Consider the following 21,277-nt stretch of genomic DNA (forward strand, 5'->3'; position numbering starts at 1 on the left):
GTAAAAATTAGTTTGGAATAGTTTGGAAGTTTCCTGAAAAGATAAACATACACTTACCACATGATCCAGCTATTTCACACCTAAGTATTTACTTCCAAAAGAAAGCATATGTCCATACAAAGACACATACAAGAATATTTACAGCATTCTGTGTATTTTAATAGCCAAAAATTGTAAACAATGAAAATATCCACTAACAGGTGAACAGATAAACAAATGATGGTGGAATTCTACAACAGAACAGTTCTCAAAAATAAAATGGAAATCAACTGATAAATGTTGCAATATGGATGAACTCAAAATCAAAATCAAAGAAGCGAGATTACACACAAAAAAGAACATGCTCTATGATTCTATTTAAATTCTGGAAAATGTGAACTAATCTATAGTGGCAGGAAGTAGATTAGTGGTTGTCTAGGAGTAAAGTGGGCAAGAAGCAAGGATTACAACAAAATAGGATGACACTTTCAGGAATGATTGGTTGCTCACCATCTTGATTGATGTGATGCTTTCCTGTGCTCATGTGCTCTGTCGTCTCTGACTCTTTGCAGCCCTGTGGACTGTAGCCCACCAGGTTCCTCTACCTGTCGTATTTCCCAGGCAAGAATACTGGAGTGGGTTGCCATTTCCTACTCCAGAAGCTTTCCTGGGTACGTATATGTCAAAACTGCTCAGACTGTCCACTTTAAATGTGTGTAGTTTATTTCAGTCATATTTCAATAAAGTATTTAAATATGCTGATATAGTAAAATGTAGTGAGAGGACTAAGAAGAGTAAGTTTTTTTTCCTTCTCAAAGGAAGGACTGTGTGGAGCGTTGAAATCCAGGACCTTAGATCAGTCAGTATTATTGGACGTGCTTGTCTGCAAGCTGTTACTGGTGGTGGTGGTGCTTTAGTCACTAAGTTGTATCTGACTTTTGTGACCCCATGGACTGTAGCCCACCAGGCTTCTCTGTCCGTGGGATTCTCCAGGCAAGAATACTGGAGTGGATTGCCATTTCCTTCTCCACTGTAACTTGTACATAACATCATAAGGAATTTGCTGCTGCTGCTAAGTCGCTTCAGTCATGTCCGACTCTGTGCGACCCCAGAGACGATAGCCCACCAGGCTCCCCCGTCCCTGGGATTCTCCAGACAAGAACACTGGAGTGGATTGCCATTTCCTTCTCCACTGTTACTGGTACACAGCATCATAAGGAATTTGCACAAGAAGGTAAATCAACTACTACCTCCCTAAGCACACTGGTTAGTTCAGCTGATTTTTTTTTTTTTTTTTATGGCCAAAATTTCTCAATGAAAAAGAAGTATACTGAAGAACATTCTGGCACAAACTCCACATCTAATCACCAAGCTGTAACAAACAGTTCACAGAGTGGCATTATCTAGACCACACTCACATTTATTAATCTCCCTAAATCTATATATTCATCTGTATGAGAATAATAGGGATTGCTCTGGACACCTCAAGTAACAGTCTGATGCTCTAATGAGTTATAAAGCTTGCAAAACAGCAGGTGCCAATGATGCATCATACTGCATTATGTAGGAATTAATTTGAAAATACAGCAAAACATAAAGATAATATATTTTTATGTGCTCAGAATGCTTGTTTCTAAAGGTCACTGAAATTAAAAATGGTTTGCTTTCCAATGAAGTTGTTAACATCCAGAACTTCATTAAGTTTACACCCAAATAAGAATTCACAATAAACAGGAACCTATATAGTCTTAGCAGATATTGGAGTAATAAAGTATATACTATACAGTGACACATATTCTTTTTATCAGAGCATAGTCTCCTGAACAGACACAGAAATGCAGAAGTAAGTAACAGTGTTGTTTTCACTTTTATCTATGCTCAAATATAATATTTTAGTTCCTAGAATTCAAAATTCAAAATTGTTCACCCAGATTCAGTTTTTTTTTTTCCTTCCAGTTCAAGTCTGGAGAGCTTCTCTATAAAATTTTACATTTTATAACTTATCCTTTGAAATATGAGAAAAGCATGGAATCTCCTGAGTTAGATGCAGCTTATACATTCTTTAAAAATTATTTTTAAAAAAATATCACAAGTGAACCACCAAATATATCCATAATAAACATCCTTGCTATTCACATAGTTCTTTAAGCAATATTCAAGTATATTTGTGCTTGTATGTTTACATTACTTTAGAGTCTATTTTTAGCTTACCATAAAACTCTATCTATAAAGCCTTTTCAAATATTTAACAAATGAAGCAAAACAGTCATTATGAAAATATAAACTGTGTTTACACCCTTTTCATCTTTCATGTTTTTATGCATTTCCTGTCAACCATATAATTTCCTTTTCTTTAGGGATGCTGATAAATTGTTGTCTTTGTAATCTCAACACTGCTGCTTTCTCAGCTGGCCATTCAGATTTTCTGAACACATGGTATTCTCTCTGTGCATCAGTTGTACCAGTGGAATCTGATAATGTTGGTATTCATCATTTCCAGTTATTTTAACTGCAGGACCACCTTCAAACACAAAATGGAGGAAGGGCAGCAATCAGATTATACCAGAATGATGCCAGTAGATGCTGAATGAGATGCTTTGAAATCTCTGAAGAAGGGCCTGGAGAATTGACAAGAATAACACAAAAAACACAGGCATGCAAGGATCCACGGTTCAGACTCATTCAACATTTACACCAGAACCTGCCACACACCCCTTCAGACATGCAGCCCCATCAAAAGGCAAGCCAGGCTACCAGTTTATTACTGGGCACGTGGACAAGTCATCAAGGCACTGTGATGCCCAAGTGACTGCAGAAGATGAAGTATACCGGGGTTTCAAAAAGATGGAGACAAGATGGGTCAGTGTCAAGAGAGGTGGAAAGAATAACTGACTTTAGTCCTTGAGACACAATCACTAGAGATGATGCTCAGCAAGAGGGAAAGGAACATACATAATGCAGATAAGTATTTTTTATATCTTCACAGCAGCGGTTTCTACTGTTTAAATATCATTGTTCTCATTAGTTAAACATCAGAATTGTTACTGTTATTTAGCCATTCCTTTGTAAACGCAAAGCTTTTGGTCCTTCATTAGTTTGTCTCAAACTGATATTTTCGTAACTATAAATGATATTCTGTCTCCTGAGCTTAAATTATCTACCATTTGTCCAGTTAAATAAAACAATCTTTTCTTCAAAATCATAACTATTTTTAATCATTAAATCTCTTTAGAACTAGCTAATTTCACAGCCCCAAAATTAAAAAAAAAAAATTTTATCATTAATGGGGACTAGAGCAAAACAAATTTAGCTTTTATTCCTTAAAATATAACTACTGGACAAATTATGTTCTATTAATGCAAATCAATAATAAATGTAATATCTAAAATGAGAATGCAGAACATATCAACAAAACATCTTTTGTGCTTGACATAAAGTATCAGGAACAAAACAAACTTTAAATGGAAATGATTAGCTTTTCTTATATAGCTCCAGTGGTATCAATCAAAACGTAAACATTTTGAAGCACACAACAAAATTAAAACACATACCTTATTAGCTGCTTCCAAGGAATTTATTAGCTTCTGCAGCTCTTCTTTACTCATTTCAACAGAATATGGCTTGACTTCACCATTTTCTTTTACATCCAGATAAAGGTTTAAAAGTGGCATTTGTAATGAAGCAATCTTGTCACTAGAAAGTGCAAGCTGTTTAAAATGAGAAAAACAGTAATTAATAAGTAGTTTTAAAAAGGAATATACTAAAAATGCATCAGAGCTTACGAACAACACATTAAAGAAAAAAAGAGTACTCTTGTTTGCTATGAAGTACAGGGAAATATGAAAGGAATAAAGGAAATTAAACTCATGCCAAAGCAGCACATATCTGAACAGAAAAAGAAAGGAGAGTGAATGAAAGCAAGAACATAGTTTAGGGACAACTAATTGGGATTTGTAGTAGGAGTAGATAGCTAGAGCAGTGCTATGGCTCAGAAGTACCAAAATGGGTCCAAGAAACAGAGAATTCTTAAAGAAGTGTAATGACACCAAGAGGACAAAAGTCCACATACAAAGATAAAACTAAAAACATGGTGCAGCTCAGAAATTAAGATGTGTAAATAATGAGCAGTTAACTCTCCATTAAACTAATGACAAATGTTATCAAGATACCACCTTCGATTAGAGTCAGTCAACAAAAATATGACACTTTTCCCTCTTACACTCTGTCTAAAATCAGTAGCTGAGAGGAAATGGAAGAACCAAATGTTTATGATACTGAAGCTTTTTGAAGCAAGCATCATAGTTTCACTGGCAGATGGCAAAGAGAAACTCAATTTTCCTGGAATTTGAGCCAGGAACCCATAATAACTGAATTTTGGAGTGCCAGCACTTGTAAAAATTGACTGGGGCAATGGTAAAGGACTCCTTCTGTGTGGTACATACACTGCTGCCGCTGCTGCTAAGCTGCTTCAGTCGTGTCCGAATCTGTGCGACCCCATAGACAGCAGCCCACCAGGCTCCCCCATCCCTGGGATTCTCCAGGCAAGAACACTGGAGTGGGTTACCATTTCCTTCTCCAATGCATGAAAGTGAAAAGTGAAAGTGAAGCCGCTCAGTCGTGTCCGACTCTTAGCGACCCCATGGACTCCATGCAGCCCACCAGGCTCTTCCGTCCATGGGATTTTCCAGGCAAGCGTACTGGAGTGGGGTGCCATTGCCTTCTCCGGGTACATACACTACAGGACCAAATAAACCTTCACACAACTCCTCCATTTTCTCTCTCCAAAATACAGGACTCACCATATCTGAGATTTGAAAGTATCAGCTTCAGGTTGCCCACCTCATTGTTAATTCTCTTCAGTATTTCCAATACGTGGTTTCTTAGCCTATGCTTGAGTACCAGCAATGAGGATAAGTGTGCTAACTCAAAAAGAGATTAGAATGATTTTCAGACACTCATGGAATGAGTGAGTGAAGTCGCTCAGTCATGTCTGACTCTTTTCGACCCCGTGGACTGTACCCCACCAGGCTCCTCCGTCCATGGGGATTCTCCAGGCAAGAATACTGGAGTGGGTTGCCATTTCCTTCTCCAGGGGATCTTCCCGACCCAGGGATTGAACCCAGATCTCCCGAATTGCAGGCATACACTTTAACCTCTGAGCCACCAGGGAAGCCCCAGGGGGTTAGATTATTATTTCTTAGGTTGAAATTATTGCATTGCATATACTTTAGCCTTGTCCTATCCCCCAAAGCCACAAAGCACATATCTATTCCTTCATCCACATGTCTTAAAACTTCATTTAATTAAATTTATTATAACTCTAATGTTGTTATACATGTTTTACAAGTCCACAGTGCAAGTTAACACAAAAGATGTAATTTTAATTATCTTTGATACATTTTTAAGAAAATGTATCTCAAAAACACATTTTAGATATCAGTTCAGTTCAGTCGCTCAGTAGTGTCCGACTCTTTGCAACCCCATGAATTGCAGCAAGCCAGGCCTCCCTGTCCATCACCAACTCCCAGAGTTCATTCAAACTCATGTCCATCGAGTCGGTGATGCCATCCAGCCATCTCATCCTCTCTTGTCCCCTTCTCCTCCTGCCCCCAATCCCTCCCAGCATCAGAGTCTTTTCCAACGAGTCAACTCTTCACATGAGGTGGCCAAAGTACTGGAGTTTCACCTTCAGCATCATTCCACCATCATTCCTTCCATTCTGAAGAAATCCCAGGGCTGATCTTCAGAATGGACTGGTTGGATCTCCTTGCAGTCCAAGGGACTCTCAAGAGTCTCCTCCAACACCACAGTTCAAAAGCATCAATTCTTCCGCGCTCAGCCTTCTTCACAGTCCAACTCTCACATCCGTACGTGACCACAGCCTTGACTAGACGGACCTTTGTTGGCAAAGTAATGTCTGCTTTTGAATATGCTATCTGCTGCTGCTGCTGCTAAGTCGCTTCAGTCGTGTCCAACTCTGTGTGACCCCATAGACGGCAGCCCAGCAGGCTCCCCCACCCCTGGGATTCTCCAGGCAAGAACACTGGAGTGGGTTGCCATTTCCTTCTCCAATGCATGAAAGTGAAAAGTCAAAGTGAAGTCGCTCAGTCATGTCCGACTCTAAGCGACCCCATGGACTGTGGCCCACCAGGGTCCTCCGTCCATGGGATTTTCCAGGCAAGAGTACTGGAGTGGGGTGCCATTGCCTTCTCCTTTGGTCATAACTTTCCTTCCAAGGAGTAAGTGTCTTTTTAATTTCATGGCTGCAATCACCATCTTCAGTGATTTTGGAAACCAAAAAAATAAAGTCTGCCACTGTTTCCACTGTTTCTCATCTATTTCCCATGAAGTGATGGGACCAGATGCCATGATCTTAGTTTTCTCAATGTTGAGCTTTAAGCCAACTTTTTCACTCTCCTCTTTCACTTTCATCAAGAGGCTTTTTAGTTCCTCTTCACTTTCTGCCATAAGGGTGGTGTCATCTGCACATCTGAGGTTATTGAGATTTCTCCTGGCAATCTTGATTCCAGCTTGTGCTTCTTCCAGCCCACCATTTCTCATGATGTACTCTGCATGTAAGTTAAATAAGCAGGGTGACAACATACAGCCTTGACGTACTCCTTTTCCTATTTGGAACCAGTCTGTTGTTCCGTGTCCAGGTCTAATTGTTGCTTCCTGACCTGCATATAGGTTTCTCAAGAGGCAGGTCAGGTGGTCTGGTATTCCCATCTCTTGAAAAATTTTACACAGTTTATTGTGATCCACACAGTCAAAGGCTTTGGCATAGTCAATAAAGCAGAAATAGATGTTTTTCTGGAACTCTCTTCCTTTTCCCATGATCCATATTAGATATATAATATTACAAAAAAATAACGTATTCAAAAAGTGAAACAGAAAGTATTCTCCTCCTGAAAACACTCCTGTCTGACTCTTTTTGACTCCATGGTCTGTAGCCCACCAGGCTCCTCTGCTCATGGGATTCTCCAGCAAGAATACTAGACTGGGTTGCTATTTCCTTCTCCAAATAAAAAATATAAATACTCACAAATAAATATATTCTCACCTTTATCTGCCAATCAAAATCCTGTAGTCGTGCAGAGGAAATATCAACTATTTCTTCCAACAGAGTCTTCTTGATTTCATCTTTCCTACTTTTTAAGCATTTCATGATAGCTTCTTGATGAGATGAATTCAACTGATTCAACTGTTGAGATATCTATGCAAATAAAAATAAATGGTTAGAAAATAAGTGAAAAGGCCTTTCTGTTTAAAATGTAAACAACACTTACATTGTCATTTCATATAATCTTTAAAATGGTAGTAAATGGGGAAAAAGTACTACTATGACTATAAAAAGAATAAGATGAGGATGCATAACTAGGAAACAAGAAGTTTTAACAAGGTTTTGTAAAACAGAAAGGAAAAGGGCTGACTGATGAACCAACATGGGAGTGAATACATTGGAAACCACTAAAGCTAATTTACCGATATTAACATATTAGACAAAATAGACTTTAAGGCAAGAAGACTTACAAGAAATAGAACAAGATAGTACTGGGGTTGTTCAACAGAAATACACAACAATCATAAATTTGTGTGCACCTAATAACGTGGCCTCAAAATATATAAAGCAGCAAAACTTGGCAGAAAAAGCAAAACGGGTAAATCAAGTTTCACAGAGACGCTGACCCACCTCTCAGTAATGGATGGGAAGAGAAAGCACTGTAAAGACACAGCACTGAGAAACACTTCTACTTAACCTAACTGCACACAGAGCACTACACCCTACAACCGAAAAATACATATCATCTTCTCATGTATATGGAACATTACCCAAAAGTGAACCATATGCTGAGCCATGTCACAAACCACAACAGATTTCAAAGAACTGGAATCATAGTAATTATATTTTTGAGTCATTGTGTAATTAAATAAGAACTGAACAAAACTTATTCAAATATTTTACAATTAAGCAGCATGGTAACACAGTACTAAGTGACGCAAGAAGTAAATCTTGCATAAACTCTTTCATAGGAAAAAGAAAAGAAAGTAAACAACAACAACTTCCTAATTCATTCCACAAGATGGGAATAAAACCTGGTATTTTGATAAAAACATTATAGGCAAAAAATTATGGGCCAAGATTACTCAACTATAGATGAAAAAAAATCCTAATGAAATACTGGCAAATCAAAACAAAATAAAAAAGAATAATATATCATGACCAAGTTGGATTTATTTTGGTAAGGTTACTTTAACATTCAAAAATCAGTGTAAGGCATCACATTAACAAAATAAAGGCACAGATATAAATTCAGGAAAAAAAGAATTTTATAAAATTCAATACCTACTAATTCTCAGCAAAGTACGAATCGGCGGAAGCTTCTTTAATCTAATCATTGATACCAATAAAATCATACAGCTAACATATTAAATTGTGAAATAATGAACACATACATTCTCCCTTAAGTCAGACAAGGCACTGGTTTTTTCCTTCTTTTCTAAAACTGTTCTGAAGACATTAGGCAGTGCAATAAGAGGGAAAAAAGAAATAAAAACTATTAAAATTGAAAAAGAAAATGATTACATACCAAAAAAATTCCCCCTCAAATTTATAAACCATTATATATAGTAGATAGGGGTTTCCATGGTGGCTCATATGATAAATAATTTGCCTGAAATACAGGAGACTTGGGTTTGATCCCTGGGTCAGGAAAATACTCTGGAGAAGGGAATGGTTACCCACTCCGGTATTTCTTGCCTAGAAAATTCCATGGACAGAGAAGCCTGGTGGGCTACAGTCCACGGTGTCGCAAAGAGTTGGACAAGACTGAGCAACTTACACTTCTATATAGTAAATAAATTTAAAAAGATTGTTGGACACAGAGTAAGTATACAAAAATCAACTTGGGTTTCCACATACTAGCAACATGCAATTGGAGAACAAAATTTAAGAACATCCAAAACATCAGTTACTTAGAAATAAATACAACAAAACATTTGTGAGACCTCTACACTGAGAACTACAAAATATGAGAGAGAAACTGAAGCTAATCTAAATAAATAAAGGTAATACCAAGTTCATAGATCAGAAGGCTCAATACTGTTGTCAATTCTCTCCAAAATAGTCTAGAGACTCAGTGCAACCCATGCTATGGACTTAATGTCACCTCAAAATTCATATTAAAACTCTGACCCTCAAGATGGGATCAGTTCCCTTGTAAGAAACATCAGAGAGTTTGCTCCCTCTCTCTCTGCACCTGCCCCTCGCCCCCCACAGCCATCAGAGGACACAGTGAGAAGGCAAAAATCTTCAGCAAGGAAAAAGCCCGCCCTCATCAGGGACCAGAATCAGCCAGTGCCTTAATTTTGTACTCCCTAAACTCTAGAACTGTGAGAAATTAATTCCTATTATTTAAGCTACCCATTTTAAGGTATTTTGTTGTGGCAGCCCAAGCTAATACTCTCCATCAAAATTTCAGCAGGTGTTTTGGTTAAAATTGACTGATTTTAAAATGTACCTGAAACTATGGAGGATATAGAAAAATCAAAGCTATCTTGAAGAAATATAAGGTTGAAGGTCTTCTACTATCAGATATCAAAATTTAATGTAATGCAGCTCTAATTCTACAGTAATTTAAGCCATTGTGATATGGGTAAATACAAGCAAACAGACTAATGGAGTAGAAAAAGAGTCCAGATACAGACCCAAACATTATGGTCACCTGCATTTCCAAGAAAGGCTGCACAGCAATTCTATGGGGGTAAGGATGGTCATTTCAACAAGTGGATATCATATGGAAAAATCTTAGCTTGATACTTACTCCATATACAAATAGTAATTCAAATATATCACTGACATAAATAAAAGCTAAAACAATCAAACTGCTACAAAAAAATATATGAAAATGTTTTCATGATTTTGGCACAAACATTCCTTAAACACAGTATTAACATCACTAACCATCAAAAGAAAATATTGACAAATTGGACTTGATTAAAATTCAGAACTTCTATTCACCAAAAGACACTATGAAGAGACTAAAAAGACAAGCAACATAATAGAAGATATTTAAAATACATATATCCAACGAAGAACTCATATTCAGAATATCATCCAAATCAAAATGATAAATATATATAACTTCATTTTTCCCCAAGTGGGAAACCTACACAAACATGCCCAAATTACTTTTGACAAAGGTACAAAGGAAGTTTAATGGAAAGATACCCCATGACCCTGCAGTTTTACTTTAAGACTGAAAAGCTGACCAATTTGTATATAACAAGACACATACAAAATGTTTGCAGCAGCAGTATTCATAATAATGAAAGAGGCAATGATCCAACTGGTCATCCGTAGGGAGACAGAAAATAAGTCTTACTAATGCCTCTCATCAAATACTACAAGGAGATGAAACACATAAACCAGATCAATACTTTTCAACATTGATAAATCTAAAACACAGTATTGCCGAAAAAATTATAAATGGATACATACATTACCACTCACAAGTTATACATTTAAACAGCTCAAATGATTGTATGTATTGCTTAAAGATGCAAACATTCATACATTAGAGAATATGAAACATGCATACAAATTCAATAGTGGTTTTTTCTATTGGGAGGGTGATATTTAGATGTATCTATAATGCCTTATTTCTAAAACACACACACACACACACAAACCTGAAATACATAAAGTAAAATGTTAACAGTTGTTTAATTGTGGTAATGAGAACATAGGTATCAGTTATATACCTTTTAATTTTCTTCCACATGATTTAAATGTTTCACAATTTAAAATAAGACAACCAATCAGGAACAAAAGTACAAAAACCCAAAACTTCCACAGATTTTTCCACTTACAATTATTAGGTGTTTTTTTTGGTGCTCAGCTTTCTTTATAGGCCAACTCTCACATCCATACATGACTACTAAAAAAACCATAGCTTTGGCAAAACCAATACAATATTGTACAGTAATTAACCTCCAATTAAAATAAATTATTAGGTTTTTATTGCTATTGCAAAGAGTCGGACACAACTGAGCGACTGAACTGAACTGATTTTATACACTTGGACCTCCTGGTGGCTCGGATGGTAAAGAATCTGCCTGCAATGCCGGAGAGACATGCGTTTAATCCCTGGGTCGGGGAGATCCCCTGGAGAAGGGAACGGCTACCTACTCCAGTATTCTTGCCTGGAGAATTCCATGGGCAGAGCAGCCTTGCGAATTAAAGGCCATGGGGTCGCAAAGAGTCAGATATGACTGAGTGACTAACACTGTCACTTTTCATTATACACTTACTGAGGATGTATTACACGGTACCCTAAACACCAAAATAATAATAATAAAAAAACCTGAACATGAATTATCAAGGTATCAAAATCTGGAGCAAAGTTACCTCTTCATCAGATAAATTTTTACCAACTACAGCTTTGAAAAAGGTGGTAATGTCTTCTAGAACATGCATCCATTCTGTTGAATCCCAAACACTGTGATAATCCTGGTAGAGAGGATAAGTTCGGCCACAAATGCCATCAATTATTTTGTGAAGAAGCTAGAGAGAAAAAACAAGAGAGAGTAATAAATGCAATTATAAATAAAATTATAAAACAGATTTATCTTCCTTGTAGCAAATAAATGTTATTGGCAGAAGTTCATGTTATCTGCAGAAAAGCTGAGGCTGAAAAGCAACTATCTTTAACATTATTTTGTTAACTAAAAGTCAGAGCTACACACACACACACACACACACACACAGACTTTCCATAATTTTGTCCACCTTAAAATAACTTTACAGATACGCTGTTGTTTCTAATGTTCCTAAAAGGAAGATGGTGAGTGCAGCAGTTTCTCCTTGGGATTCCTTAGACTTTATATTTATACCAATAACCAAAAAACAAGGTATGAGTCTTAGAGCAAAGTCTTTCAACTGTAAATCTACAAACCATCCACACTTCTTTCGGTCCACTCCAAAAAACCCCTCATTGACTTACTTTCTCTTTTTCACATTTCTTTCTCTCTGCCCTAGCTTAATGCCAGCAATGGAAATCCTAACACATATATAACTGAACATGTGATTAAGTCTGTGGCTTTTGGAACAAAACTGGCTAGTCTGAATCTTATTCCCACTATTTACTAGTTTTGCCAAGTTACTTACAGATTCTTTGCTGTTTCCTCATGTGTAAAACGATGATATCATCTACTCCCATAATGTTGTTTTAAGGACTGAAGAAGGATACATGCAAATCACTTGGCACACTCCTGACATTAAACATTGCTTCCCATTGTTATCCTCCTCCTTTTTACTAGTTGTAATTATCATCATCACTATTACTACTGGTACTAACATATATCATAACATCCACACCTCTAACATATATTACCTGAGTACTACTGTATCAGCACTACTCTAGGCAAGTGATCAATACGTTTTCTTTCTCAAAGAGATATTTGTGTGTTGTAAGAAGAGTACCTGAATCCAAATAACTTGGAAATGCATTTAAACAGCAAGGAGGCTTCCAACTCTTTTCTCCTGGATCATGTTCCAGTGCATTTTAAGCAAAAACTCCTTCTCTGTAACACCATACTTTTTGGAACAGAGATGACTAATTGGTGACCCTAATTCCAGATGATGGCTAATGCACTATGTGAACAAAATTTTATTTACCATAAATTAACGAAAAACATTTTCAATTTAAAATCATTCAAAATTCTCTACCTACACTTCACCTTATTCCAAACTGTCCCCAATGCTAAAGTAAAACCCAGAACTCAAATTGAAAACTAAGAGCACTATGTTTTTGGAACATAATCTTTTTAATTAATTCACAAATATGTAATGAGCACTTCATTCCAGTTATTAAACAAGTTAATGCAAATACAAAGAAAAAATAACTATAATAGCTAGCATTTATAGAGCCCTAATTATATACCAAACACTGTGCTGATCTTCACTACAACCCTGTGAAGTAAGTCTTGCTATTACGCCCATTTTAAAAATGAGGAAACTGAGGATAAATAAGATAAGGTCCTATCATATCAGAGCCTCAGGCCATTAGAGAAAACTAATATAATCAATAAGTATATGCAATTTAGGATGACAGGCGTTATAATTAAAGTTTACAGAGGGTACAAAGGAGCACAGAAGAGAAAAGTATGTCTTAAAATAATGAATAGTTAGCCAAACAGGAGCAGGGTATTTCTAGTCACAACAGCTGCACGTTGACAGGATAAAAGTGTAAAACCGCATGGCACAGTTTGGGAGATGGCAGCATACAAAGCTGGAGAGGTGGCAGAGACCAAACCATAAAGGAGCCTTGTATACAATGCAGAAGAGCCCAGACCGTTATCTGTGTTCAACAGGGAAGCAACCTCTTCATATATTTGCATTCAGTTCAGTTCAGTCGCTCAGTCGTGTCCAACTCTTTGCGACCCCATGAATCGCAGCATGACAGGCCTCCCTGTCCATCACCAACTCCCGGAGTTCACTCAGACTCACGTCCATCGAGTCGGTGATGCCATCCAGCCATCTCATCCTCTGTTGTCCCCTTTTCCTCCTGCCCCCGATCCCTTCCAGCATCAGTCTTTTCCAATGAGTCAACTCTTCGCATGAGGTGGCCAAAGTACTGGAGTTTCAGCTTTAGCATCATTCCTTCCAAAGAACACCCAGGGCTGATCTCCTTCAGAATGGACTGGTTGGATCTCCTTGCAGTCCAAGGGACTCTCAAGAGTCTTCTCCAACACCACAGTTCAAAAGCATCAATTCTTTGGCGCTCAGCTTTCTTCACAGTCCAACTCTCACATCCATACATGACGACTGGAAAAACCATAGCCTTGACTAAACGGACTTTGTTGGCAAAGTAATGTCTCTGCTTTTGAATATGCTATCTAGGTTGGTCATAACTTTTCTTCCAAGGAGTAAGCGTCTTTTAATTTCATGGCTGCAGTCACCATCTGCAGTGATTTTGGAGCCCAAAAAGATAAAGTCTGACACTGTTTCCCCATCTATTTCCCATATTTGCATTATGTTTCCATAAATCTGCCAGCAGGTCAGCAGATACAAGGAAAGAAAAGGGCAAGAGGGTGAGTCCAAAGGCCCCCCACTTCCATTTACTTACCAGCAAGAGATTAAAAGGGAGGTGATAAAATTGTTAGGGACACTCAAACTGGAGGCAGCAGAGAGGTAAAGGAGATCTGAAAAGGAGATACTCAGAATTTCAGGTTGAATGACAGGAAGTGGTGGTATCACAAACCAAATTTGAGGCTACAGCCCCAGGAGGAGAAAGTTAGGGAGAAAGACAAGAGCTAAGCCAAGTATATACTGAATTTGAGGTACCTGTGGGTGTATCTAAGCAGAAGCCTGATACTCAGAAGAGATTTTTCGATCCAGAGATTCAGGAGTCATCCACATACCTGGCAGTGAAGGTTATGGGCCTATCTAAGTAGTATGCAGGTAGGATGAAGACAGGAGCAGAAAGCTAATACAAGACTCAGAGTCAACAGATCTGAGCATCTGTTTCCACTTTGCCACTTACTAGTTTGACAACTTTGGGTACGTTACCCAAACCCTCTACATACATTTCAGTTTTCTCATTTGTACAGTCAGAGAAGAGTTAAGATCTTTTTTTTTATCCTGGCAAGATAAGTAAGTTTATTACTTTCTATCTCCTCCACACTATTCCCATTATAAACGGAACAAAGGAAAAAGAAAGGCAGAGATTTGGGGCTTATAAAAGCTGGATACCACATAGCCCTCTATCACATTAGCAGGCTAAGCCCTCGTCCCCAACCTTCATCCACTGTAAATGAAACAGATTTGGGATTTATTCAAAATTACGTATCATAGAAACTAAAAGCCAGCCCACCAGAGCCTGGGATCCAGATCTTGGTCACAATAATAAAGCTGAATTTAGTAAACATTAATTGACTCCTTCCTTTAGCAAATACTGATTAAGAACCCACCTGGGGCCAGACATAATTCTCAAGAACCAGGTATATAAACAAAGTATCTACCCTGAAGGAGTTCAGAATGAGAGAGACTAGTGGCAAGAGGACCAGTTAGGAAGTTGTGTTTAAGGAAGACTTGATTAGGCTGGAACTGCTGGGGAACAGAAAAAGATGGGAGTAAGCATCAGTTCAGTTCAGTTCAGCTGCGTCCGACTCTTTGCAACCCCATGAATCGCAGCATGCCAGGCCTCCCTGTCCATCACCAACTCCCAGAGTTCACTCAGACTCATGTCCATCGAGTCAGTGATGCTATCCAGCCATCTCATCCTCTGTCGTCCCCTTCTCCTTCTGCCTCCAATCCCTCCCAGCATCAGAGTCTTTTCCAATGAGTCAACTCTTCACATGAGGTGGCCAAAGTACTGGAGTTTCACCTTCAGCATCATTCCACCATCATTCCTTCCATTCTGAAGAAATCCCAGGGCTGATCTTCAGAATGGACTGGTTGGATCTCCTTGCAGTCCAAGGGACTCTCAAGACTCTTCTCCAACACCACAGTTCAAAAGCATCAATTCTTCCGCGCTCAGCCTTCTTCACAGTCCAACTCTCACATCCATACATGACCACAGGAAAAACCATAGCCTTGACTAGACGGACTTTGTTGGCAAAGTAATGTCTCTGCTTTTGAATATGCTATCTAGGTTGGTCATAACTTTCCTTCCAAGGAGTAAGTGTCTTTTAATTTCATGGCTGCAGTCACCATCTGCAGTGATTTTGGAGTAAGCATAGTAACATATTAATAATAATACAAAGCATGAGTCAGTTCTCTGAAGTCAGAGGGCAAAGGACCACAGCTCCCAGAGCTCAAGCTGAAACTCTATTTTGCATACATTGCCTTTTTTTTTTTTTAACAGGGCTGGCAAATTTCTTTTGAGTCTCATACTTGGGGCACCAAGGGTTTTTTAACTTGAAAGTTCAAGGGAGAAAAAACACTTCTCAGTTAGATTTTCCTCTTACAGTAACCACTGGGTTTTCTTCCGTTCACAGTTCACAGACAAAATTTCGTTGTATGTATTTACTGTCTCCACATTTCTCTCACCCTTCAAACTAAAAATCTGCTGCTGTCAAGAACAATTATAAACTGCCAGTACCTTTGGTATTAAGGCTAAACCCAGGAGTACAGTACACAGAGGCTCCTGACTGCTCCTCACTTGTTCAGCCACAGTCTCCCTGCTCTACTTCTCACTCTTAACTTTGGCCTCTAAAACTACAGCAGGTCCTAAAGCTCCCCGGGGGCTGCCTTTCTTCTAGTCTTCATAAGTGCTGTCCCTTGGCCTGAAACACTCTCTCCCCTCAGCCCATCTGGTTCCTACTCATCCTTCAGGAACTCAACGTAGAAACCTAGGCAGATGCTCTAGAAAATGTTCCCTTGCCCCTTCTAACCAGAGTTGCTACCCCTCCTACAAACTGATTACTAGATAACTCATTAATTCAGTTATCCATTTATTCAGTTTGGTTTCCTCATTAGTTGACAAGGTCCACCAGGGTATAGGCTGTCTCATTCACCATTTTACCTTATCCCATAGGGCATTAAGCACATAGTTCAGTGAAGAGTTGGCTTAACAAGTGAATAAGGCTGCTTTTTTCCAGATTCTCGTAAACTAGGTTCCTTCCTAGACTGGAGGGGGCAACGTATATGTCACGTCTTGAAGTACGGTCCACCTTGGACCATCCTACCTGTAAGTGTCCCAGTCTGGGGTAACACTTACCAGTTTTTTCTGCCACCCACAAAGAATTACGGCCTGCCTCTCTAGGTCGCCACGGTATTCCCAGCACCTAGCACCAGTGTTCCTGGTGCATGGGGAATGCTGAATGAATGAATGAAACATATACAAGAGGTTGTAAACCACCCCCTCCAGCTTTCAAGCTGGCGACTGCGCACTCCCCAGTCCAGGGTCACTTGGTCCCGGCCGCTCCCGGGAACGGATAAGTGGTCCCCGCTAGGGTGCGGGCGCGGCCCGGTGGGCGTCTGCGTGCAAAACCCCTGGAGGGGCCGCTGGAAGCCAAAGCCCCGAGCCTAAGCTCGTCCCAAGCCTAGGAATTCTCCACTCTCCAGAGAACACGGGGTGGGGCGAGGGAGCACCCAAAATCACACCAGGTCCTCTTCCCCTCCCCAGGAAGCCGGCGCGAGCCTCCCAAAGGCATTGGGATGAGGCCTACCCGTCACGCCAAGCCTTCCAGGAGCCTGGCCCGCGCAGCCGGCCCCTGCGCCCTCCTCACCTGCAAGCCTCGCTCTGCGGGAAGCTTCTGCAGCCGCCACAAGGGTGTCCCCTCTTCCGGCTCCATCCCTGCGAGAAGCTCGGAGCTGGGTCACATGACCAGTCTCGGCGTAAGAAGTGCTACGGCTCGTCCACGTGATCAGCCGGACGGGTGGGCTGGGCGGGCTCGTAAACGCTGGAGCCTTTGTGCGCGTGCGCAGAGGTGGAGGCTTCGCTTTCTCCGTAATCAAACAAAATCCTTTAAGCCTGCGGCAACATTGGTTAAACACACATTACAATGAAGATGCATTCTCAAATCTCTCAGAGCAATTTGGCAACTTTATTCAGAGTTATATTAAACTTTCTATGCACACTTAGAATGCAAAATAAGGGTAACTACATTTGGAAGGCAAATTGATTTGGAAAGTATCCTGATTTGGAAGGTCAATTTGCCTCCTACCGTGCGCGAGGTTCTTCATAGATTATCCTATGAAGTTACTATTTTCATCCTTATTTCCAAATAACAAGACCAGAGAAGTTACTAGGGTTGTCAGATTTAGCAAATAAAAATACCAAATTCCCAGTTAAACATGAAATTTCAGATAATATTTTCTTATAAGTGTGTCTTAAATATTGTATGCGACATACACTAAAAAAGTATTCTTTATCTAAAATTTAACCAGGCATCTTGTATTTTATCTGTCAACCCTAAAAGTCCCCCCAAAATCCGAGCTAAGACCTCAGCCTGAAGTAAATGAAATCAGATTCTAGAGCCAGACTCAAAGTTGGACTAAACCTAAAACCCAGAGCACCTGTGATTCCTCTCATTATAGCTTTTACTTACGCTGGAGAATTCGATAATAAATAAGGTAGCCTCTGCGAGCCAGAAGTTTCCAGGAGCACAGTAAATAAGAGACAGAAACAGGAATTACAATCTAAACAATAGCAAAAGTGGTGCAAGCTGCTAAAGCATACCACTGGAAAGTATTTTAATCTGTGGATTATACAGAAGAAGAACTACTCAATGACATCCTTCAAAGGTTAGCACAAAGGCTCTTTCTCTACTTTACGCCCACCTCTTGAATTTCACGGCTGTCTCTCTCTTTCAAAACTTAGCACTTTCTAGTTCTTAATATAGGTAGACATATATAACCTTCATTGTCCTAGCTGAAACATAATTATCTTAACACACTTTGTCTTTATGCACAGGTGCTCCCCAAGTAATAGCTGATAAGTCAGAAAGAATCTGGAAAATGGGCTCATATCCATCAATTAGTAAGTCTTCTGAGTGTGGGATCTGTTTCCTAAAAAAAAAAAAAACAAAAAGACTAAATTTTATATGTTGTAACAGAATAAAAATATTTATCAAGCATCTACTATATACCAAAAAAATTATATATTTCATATTATTAATCTTCCCTACAACTTTGTGTTGTAGATACTGTCCCAGTTTTAAAAATGAGGACCCAATATTGGTGACATAATATCAACCCTGTTCAAGGTCACAAAGGTGGTACTCATAACCTATTATGTATCCATGGACTGATAAGTCCTATGACCTTGAGTTATAATCCTAATGGCATAGAATAAAAAGCAATATTATAAATATAAAATATCAGTGAAACTTTGAAACAGCATTCCCACGTACTGCTGTTGAAAATATAGATTAGTAACATTTTTCTGGAGGGTTGTGATTGCATATATAAAGCCTTCAAAATGTACCTACTCTTGGACCCAAGAATTCCAGTTTTAGAAATATAAGACAGAAATGTTTCACTCTGAGGATATTGGTCTGTTAGTTACTATAGTAATAAATTATTGGTCTAATAAATTACAATGCAGCATAAAAATCCACAAAAAAATGATCATGTAGAAAAATCTTTGGTAAATTTGCTTGCTCTACACTACTGGGAAAAAAGTTTAGTTTCAAAACTACTTGTACTGTACAATGGTATGGTATGTACAGTATATGGTATGGCATGGATACTTGTAGTGTATAAATTCCTGGCATAGGAGTATACTAAATATTAGTTATGGTGATCTTTCATTTTGGGGATTATGGGTGACTTTCACTTTTAGTTTTTCTAAACTTTTAATCAAAAGTTTTATTTAAAGTGTTTTAATGGTAACTATGATAAATTATAATTCCATCTATTCCCTTTAATTTTGCCTTGAAAATTAGCCAAATCTTACCAGAACTTATCCTCTTCTTTCAGCATCTTGCTAAATACCACCAGTATACCTTGATAGTAATGTTTTCCGATCTCGTTGCCTAGAACAGTCTCAGTTGGCTCAGATTCTGCCTTCCAGATTTTCAAAGGCACTACATAACATGAATCATAGCTTTTCAGCCTGCCGCCATCCACTAACCATAAATCGAATATTCTAGCTTATGTTACAGTACCTCCGGGGTCTTCCCAGGTGGTGCCAGTGGTAAAGAACCCACCTGCCAGTGCAGGAGACAGTAAGAGACTCAGGCTCAATCCTTGGGTCGGGAAGATCCCCTGGAGGAGGGCATGGAAACCCACTCCAGTATTCTTGCCAGAAGAATCCCATGGACAGAGGAGCCTGGCACGCTACAGTCCATAGAGTCTCAAAGAGTGAGACACCACTGAAGCAACTTACACACATGTATAGTACTTCCCGCTCCTCATACCGATTTCTGCCTTTGTCAGAGTAGGTTAATTACTTTAACAAAACAACACCAAAATGTTAGTAGTTTATCATAATATTTACTTATTTCTTCCTAAATGTATGTCAGTTTAATACAGGTATAGGTGGTTAGGTGGCTCTTTTATTCTCTAAGACCTCAGTTCTGTCTATTCAATCAATGGGAAAAGAGCATATGAAAGATCACTGGAGTGGGTTGCCATTTCCTTCTCCAATGCATGAAAGTGAAAAGTGAAAGTGAGGTCTCTCAGTCGTGTCCGACTCCTAGCGACCCCATGGACTGCAGCCTGCCAGGCTCCTCCGTCCATGGGATTTTCCAGGCAAGAGTACTGGAGTGGGGTGCCAGTGCCTTCTCCAGAAAGATCATAAAGGAAATGTTTATGTGCCAGATTTAGAAATGGGAAGCATCATTTCTACCCATTTCTATTAGCCAGAACCCACCCAGTTTCATGGCAACAGTTAACTGTAAGAGAATCTGGAAAATATAGTTTAGCTGTGTGCCCAAAAAGAAACGGAGTTTGGCAAACAATTTCTCTCTACTACAATCATGCTTTTTAAAAGACAGCTGAGAATTTCTAATAGATATGTCAGCAGTGTTATCATTCTCCTTCACATTTTTATTTGGAACAATCATGCTTGATAGCTTCCTGTTAAAGTGGAATATAAAAGCAGGCTCCAACTGGCATCTTTACCTGCCTCACATTAGTATGGATTCAGGTTCATATTAAGAGGAGGATCTGAGAGGTTAATAATTCAATCGACTCCTTTTTGTGTTATTGCCACAATCAGGTTAGATTAAAATCTGTGATTCTAGAAGTTATATCTGAGAGAAATCAAGGAGGTGAAACTGACTAGTTGGCTATTAAGGTAAAGCTCTGGGTTATACTTATTTCAAGTCATTTCAAGAAAAGTCCCAGTCTTCAATTTTTTTTAAGGTCCCCAGACTGTATTTTGTCTTTTCACTCAGAAGATACTAACTTACTCTAACTGAACTCTCAAGAGACTGATAAACCAGAATGTTACACAATAGGAATTCCTTCTCCTCAGTGTATTCTTTCTTGAAAAGAAAATTTTTTTCTTTGGATCTTCTTTCCATTAAATGCCATACCCTTATCATTGCTTCTTATAGACTCTTAATGAAGATTTAGGAAATACTCTGTTCTGAGGATTACTCTGGGAATTTCTATTCCCCATCATTGTGGGTCAAATCTTACTGGTAAATTTCAAATCATAACTTTCTATTGTCCCTAAATTCTGAGCTCCCTACTTTCACCCATGAACTAACATTAGCTTCAGTAATTACAATTCCTGAAAAATGTTTGAGGAATCAAGAAAAGCAATTAACTCATTATCCAGAGTTGATGGCATCCTTATCCTTTAATAAGAGACATTGTAATTTTCCACATCTATTTCTC

The 21,277-nt window shown here is 38.8% G+C and overlaps 1 protein-coding gene across 1 annotated transcript; it reads right to left on the minus strand.

Annotated features, from left to right (window-relative positions):
• Positions 1-137: 137 nt before the first annotated feature.
• COMMD8 (COMM domain containing 8) lies at positions 138-17,365 on the minus strand. Its single transcript, XM_005892917.3, has 5 exons — positions 17,215-17,365; positions 11,390-11,545; positions 7,043-7,195; positions 3,531-3,686; positions 138-2,500 (listed from the first exon to the last, which is right to left on the minus strand). Exons 1-5 carry the CDS (start codon positions 17,278-17,280, stop codon positions 2,480-2,482), a joined length of 552 nt encoding a protein of 183 aa, XP_005892979.2. The 5' UTR covers positions 17,281-17,365; the 3' UTR covers positions 138-2,479.
• Between the last annotated feature and the right edge of the window lie 3,912 nt (positions 17,366-21,277).

This window comes from Bos mutus, chromosome 6, assembly GCF_027580195.1.
Source record: "Bos mutus isolate GX-2022 chromosome 6, NWIPB_WYAK_1.1, whole genome shotgun sequence".
NCBI lineage: Eukaryota > Metazoa > Chordata > Mammalia > Artiodactyla > Bovidae > Bos > Bos mutus.